The sequence below is a fragment of the Scyliorhinus canicula genome, unplaced genomic scaffold (genome assembly GCF_902713615.1).
Source record: "Scyliorhinus canicula unplaced genomic scaffold, sScyCan1.1, whole genome shotgun sequence".
NCBI classification, from domain to species: Eukaryota; Metazoa; Chordata; class Chondrichthyes; order Carcharhiniformes; family Scyliorhinidae; genus Scyliorhinus; species Scyliorhinus canicula.
The window spans coordinates 19,677-25,575 of NW_024055914.1; the positions used below are offsets into that span (position 1 = coordinate 19,677).

The 5,899-nt window shown below is 42.6% G+C and overlaps 1 protein-coding gene across 1 annotated transcript; it reads right to left on the reverse strand.

Annotated features, from left to right (window-relative positions):
- Positions 1–2,395: 2,395 nt before the first annotated feature.
- Positions 2,396–5,618, reverse strand: LOC119961325 (dynein heavy chain-like). The gene is given in 5 exon segments (XM_038788719.1): positions 2,396–3,016; positions 3,539–3,753; positions 3,756–4,492; positions 4,494–4,677; positions 5,450–5,618. Coding segments are annotated over 5 exon segments (1,926 nt in total).
- Positions 5,619–5,899: the final 281 nt, after the last annotated feature.

A 5,899-nucleotide genomic window follows, 5' to 3' on the forward strand; every position in this document is an offset into this window, starting at 1 on the left:
GGGCTGGAAAATGTCACCCATGATTTTTATAATGGCAACTCTTGACAAATCAGTGTGACAAAAAAATGAGAGCTGAAGAGTTTGGGGGGAATTCTCCGCTCCCACGCGGCATGAACTCGGCCGAGTTTCGCGACGGCCTCGGAGGCCGCTCCTCGCACCCTATTCACCCCCCCCCCCCCCCCCAGGGGGCTAGGAGCTGCACGCCGAGAATGACGCGACGGCGGCGCCTAAGTGACGTCACCCGCGCATGCGCAGTTGCCGTCTTCCCCGCAAGACGTGGCGGCTTGATCTTGCGGGGCGGCGGAGGGGAAATAGTGTGATCCTTGGAGATGCCAGCCCGACGATCGGTGGGCACCGATCGCGGGCCAGTCCCCTCCCGAGCACGGCCATGGTGCTCACTCCCCTCTCCGCCCCCCACAAGCCACAAACAAAGCTTTGACGCCATGTTCACGACGGCATCGACCAGGTGTGGTTGCCGCCGGCGTGAGCAGGTTGGGAACGTCAGGCCGCTCGGTCCATCTGGGGTGGGAGAATCGCGGGGGGTGCCAGGGCGGCGTGTCGTGAGTCGCCCGGCCCTCCAGCGATTCTCCCACTCGGCGTGGAGAGCGGAGAATCGGCCCCTTTGTTCCTGCAGATAGAATGAATCAGCAGACATAAGATCTTAAATATATTATAGACAGATCGAGTAACAAATTGGCGACATGGCTTTGTCATTTCCAACCTTTCTCTTATCTGGTTAGAAGTGAAGTGTATACTGTATTTGATGAAGTGCACACTGTATTTGATGTAGTGATATCTTTGCAACATCCTTGAGCACGGGTGAGGTCCCGGAGGACTGGAGAATTGCTAATGTTGTCCCTTTGTTTAAGAAGGGTAGCAGGGAAAATCCAGGGAATTATAGACCTGTGAGCTTGACGTCAGTGGTAGGCAAACTGTTGGAGAAGATACTGAGGGATAGGATCTATTCACATCTGGAAAAAAATAGACTTATCAGTGATAGGCAGCATGGTTTTGTGCAGAGAAGGTCATGTCTTACAAACCTAATAGAATTCTTTGAGGAAGTGACAAAGTTAATTGATGAGGGAAGGGCTGTAGATGTCATATACATGGACTTTAGTAAGGCGTTTGATAAGGTTTCCCATGGCAGATTGATGGCAAAAGTGAAGTCGTATGGGGTTCAGGGTGTACTAGCTAGATGGATAAAGAACTGGCTGGGCAACAGGAGACAGAGAGTAGTGGTGGAAGGGAGTGTCTCAAAATGGAGAAGGGTGACTAGTGGTGTTCCACAGGGATCCGTGCTCGGACTACTGTTGTTTGTAATCTACATAAATGACCTGGAGGAAGGTATAGGTGGTCTGATTAGCAAGTTTGCAGATGATACTAAGATTGGTGGAGTTGCAGATAGCGAGGAGGACTGTCAGAGAATACAACAAAATATAGATAGATTGGAGAGTTGGGCAGAGAAATGGCAGATGGAGTTCAATCCAGGCAAATGCGAGGTGATGCATTTTGGAAGATCAAATTCAAGAGCGGACTATATGGTCAATGGAAGGGTCTTGGGGAAAATTGATGTACAGAGAGATCTGGGAGTTCAGGTTCATTGTACCCTGAAGGTGGCAACGCAGGTTGATAGAGTGGTCAAGAAGGCATACAGCATGCTTGCCTTCATCGGACGGGGTATTGAGTACAAGAGTTGGCAGGTCATGTTACAGTTGTATAGGACTTTGGTTCGGCCACATTTGGAATACTGCATGCAGTTCTGGTCGCCACATTATCGGAAGGATGTGGATGCTTTGGAGAGGGTGCAGAGGAGGTTCACCAGGATGTTGCCTGGTATGGAGGGGGCTAGCTATGAAGAAAGGTTGAGTAGATTAGGATTGTTTTCGTTGGAAAGACAGAGGTTGAGGGGGGACCTGATTGAGGTCTACAAAGTTATGTGAGGTATGGACAGGGTGGATAGCAACAAGCTTTTCCCAAGAGTGGGGGTGTCAGTTACAAGGGGTCACGATTTCAAGGTGAGAGGGGGAAAGTTTAAGGGAGATGTGCGTGGAAAGTTTATTACGCAGAGGGTGGTGGGTGCCTGGAACGCTTTACCAGCGGAGGTGGTAGAGGCGGGCACGATAGCATCATTTAAGATGCATCTGGACAGGTATATGAACGGGCGGGAACAGATGGAAGTAGAACTTGGAAAATAGGAGACAGGTTTAGATAAAGGATCTGGATCGGCGCAGGCTGGGAGGGCCGAAGGGCCTGTTCCTGTGCTGTAATTTTCTTTGTTCTTTGTTCTTTGTATTTGATGAAGTGTACACTGTATTTGATGAAGTGTACACTGTATTTGATTAAGTATACACCGTATTCGATGAAGTGTACACTATTTGATGAAGTGCACACTGTGTTAGATGTGGTGTACACTGTATTTGGTGAAGTGTGCACTGTATTTGATGTAGTGTACACTGTATTTGGTGAAGTGTATACTGTATTTGATGTAGTGTACACTGTATTTGATGTAGTGTACACTGCAGTTGATAAAGTGTACACTATCTGCTGAAGCGTACACAGTATTGATGTAGTGTATACTGCAGTTGATGAAGTTTACACTGTGTTTGATATAGTGTACATTGTATTTGATGCAGTGTACACTGTATTTGGTGAAGAGTACTCTATATTTGATGTAGTGAACACTGTATTTAATGTTGTGTACACTATATTTAATGTAGTGTACACTGTACTTGATGAAGAGTACACTGTATTTGATGTAGTGTACTCTGTATTTGGTGAAGTGTACTCTGTACTTGATGTCGTGTACACTGTATTTGATGATGTGTACACTGTATTTGATGTAGTGTACACTGCAGTTTATGAGGTGTACATTGTGTTTGATGTAGTGTACATTGTATTTGACGTAGTGTAGACTGTATTTTATGAAGTGTACACTGTATTTGATGAAGTGTACACTGTATTTGATTAAGTGTACACCGTATTTGATGTAGTGTACACTATTTGATTCAGTGTACAACTGTATTTAATGTAGAATGTACACAGTATTTGATGAAGTGTACACTGTTTTGGATGTAGTATACACTGTATTAGATGAAGTGTACACTATTTGATGAAGTGTACACTGTGTTTGATGTGGTGTACATTGTATTTGATGTAGTGTACACTGTATTTGGTGAAGTGTATACTGTATTTGATGTAGTGTATACTGCAGTTGATAAAGTGTACACTATCTGCTGAAGCGTACACAGTATTTGATGTAGTGTATACTGCAGTTGATGAAGTTTACACTGTGTTTGATATAGTGTACATTGTATTTGATGCAGTGTACACTGTATTTGGTGAAGAGTACTCTATATTTGATGTAGTGAACACTGTATTTAATGTTGTGTACACTATATTTAATGTAGTGTACACTGTACTTGATGAAGAGTACACTGTATTTGATGTAGTGTACTCTGTATTTGGTGAAGTGTACTCTGTACTTGATGTCGTGTACACTGTATTTGATGACGTGTACACTGTATTTGATGATGTGTACACTGTATTTGATGTAGTGTACACAGTATTTGATGTAGTGTACACTGCAGTTTATGAGGTGTACATTGTGTTTGACGTAGTGTAGACTGTATTTGATGAAGTGTACACTGTATTTGATGCAGTGTACACTGTATTTGATGAAGTGTACACTGTATTTGATGAAGTGTACACTGTAGTTGTTGAAGTGTACATCGTATTTGATGTAGTGTACACTAATTGATTCAGTGTACAACTGTATTCAATGTAGTAGTATACACTGTATTTGATGCAGTGTACACTGTATTTGATGAAGTGTACACTGTATTGGATGAAGTGTACAGTGTATATGATGCAGTGTACACTGTATTTAATAAAGTGTACACTGTACTTGATGCAGTGTACACTGTATTTGATGTAGTGTACACTGTATTTGATGAAGTGTACACTGTATTTGATGTAGTGTACACTGTATTTGATGTAGTGTACACTGTATTTGATGAAGTGTTCACTGTATTTGATGTAGTGTACACTGTATTTGATGAAGTGTTCACTGTATTTGATGTAGTGTACACTGTGTTTGATGAAGTGTACACTGTATTGGATGTAGTGTACACTGTATTTGATGCAGTGTACACTGTATTTGATGAAGTGTACACTGTATTTAATAAAGTGTACACTGTATTTGATGCAGTGTACACTGTATTTGATGAAGTGTACAGTGTATTTGATGCAGTGTACACTGCATTTAATGAAGTGTACACTGTATTTAATAAAGTGTACACTGTAGTTGATGCAGTGTACACTGTATTTGATGCAGTGTTCACTGTATTGGATGAAGTGTACACTGTATTTGATGCAGCGTACACTGTATTTGATGCAGTGTACACGGTATTTGATGAAGTATACACTGTATTTGATGCAGTGTACACTGTATTTGATGAAGTGTACACTGTATTTGATGCAGTGTACACTGTATGTATTTGATGTAGTGTACACTGTATTTGATGCAGTGTACACTGTATTTGATGCAGTGTACACTGTATTTGATGCAGTTTACACTGTATTTGATGCAATGTACACTGTATTTGATGCAGTGTACACAGTATTTGATGAAGTGTACACTGTATTTGATGCAGTGTACACTGTATTTGATGAAGTGTGCTGTATATTCTAAGTGCTGCTATACTGATGAGTTACACAGTGCCAGGACCATGTCACTATTTTACTTCCTTTAAATTCAGTCGCTGTCTGTCATTTTGAAGGAAGATGTAGTTAATCAGAAATTGTCATCTCAGCGAATTCACTACATGTGTTGTGAAGATCGCTGGAACTGTCGACATAAAGGAAGCATCATCACTACTTCTGCAGGAACACAGTCTGTGACTTGCTCGGCTAAAAGTCTGACAACCAATTATTCCTGAATCCCAGCACCAATTATAAAGATCCAATTGAGTCGTGACAGCTGGTGAATGTTCGAGTTCCTGGTCTGATCTTTTAAACAAAGCCGTGCATTCTATAGCAGCATTCATTACCCTGCCTTGTCCCAAAGCACCTTCCAACCAATGAAGTAATTTACAACTCGAGTCAGTTTATAATATAGAAAATTCAGCAGACAAATTAGACAGAACAAGATTCTTTCAATAGATCAGATAATAACCAGAAGCTATTGGAGTTATTAATATCAGTGTCATTTCTCTGTCAGCTCCTCATACAGCTCAACAGGAGACCATTCGGCCCATTGTCTCCATGTTAGCTCTTTGAAAAGTCTCTACAATGATCCCACTTCTCATTTCCCCCAGGGCCCTGAATCATTTCCCATTTCAAAGGATTTTAGTTTGACACAATGGGGCTGAATGGCCTCTCTGTACTTTTTCTAAGGGAGGTTATTTTAAATAGTGGACAGGATTTCAGACAGAGGAAGACAAGCGCTCACTCTGGAATATTAGAGAATAAATCAGAGAGCAAAAGCTCAAAGAATGAGTTATTTCTGTTGTGACGATAACCAATTGACCCCTGGCCCTGTTGACAACGGATTGATTTTTCAATCGACCAGATTGAATGATGGGGAATTCGGTTCCATCTCCAGTTATTCTGTTTTCCATTTCCTGTATTATCCACCCACACATTTAATTCTCAACACAAATAGAGACAGACTGGAAAGGTCAAGGGTTCAAGTCGCAGTGCAGACTCCAGGCTGATAACCCCAGTGAAACGCTGAGGGAGCGCTGCCCTGTCAGAAGGTCAGTACTGAGGGAGCGCCGCACTGTCAGAGGGTCAGTACTGAGGGAGAGCTGCCCTGTCAGAAGGTCAGTACTGAGGGAGTGCTGCACTGTCAGAGGGTCAGTACTGAGGGAGTGCTGCACTGTCAGAGGGTCAGTACTGA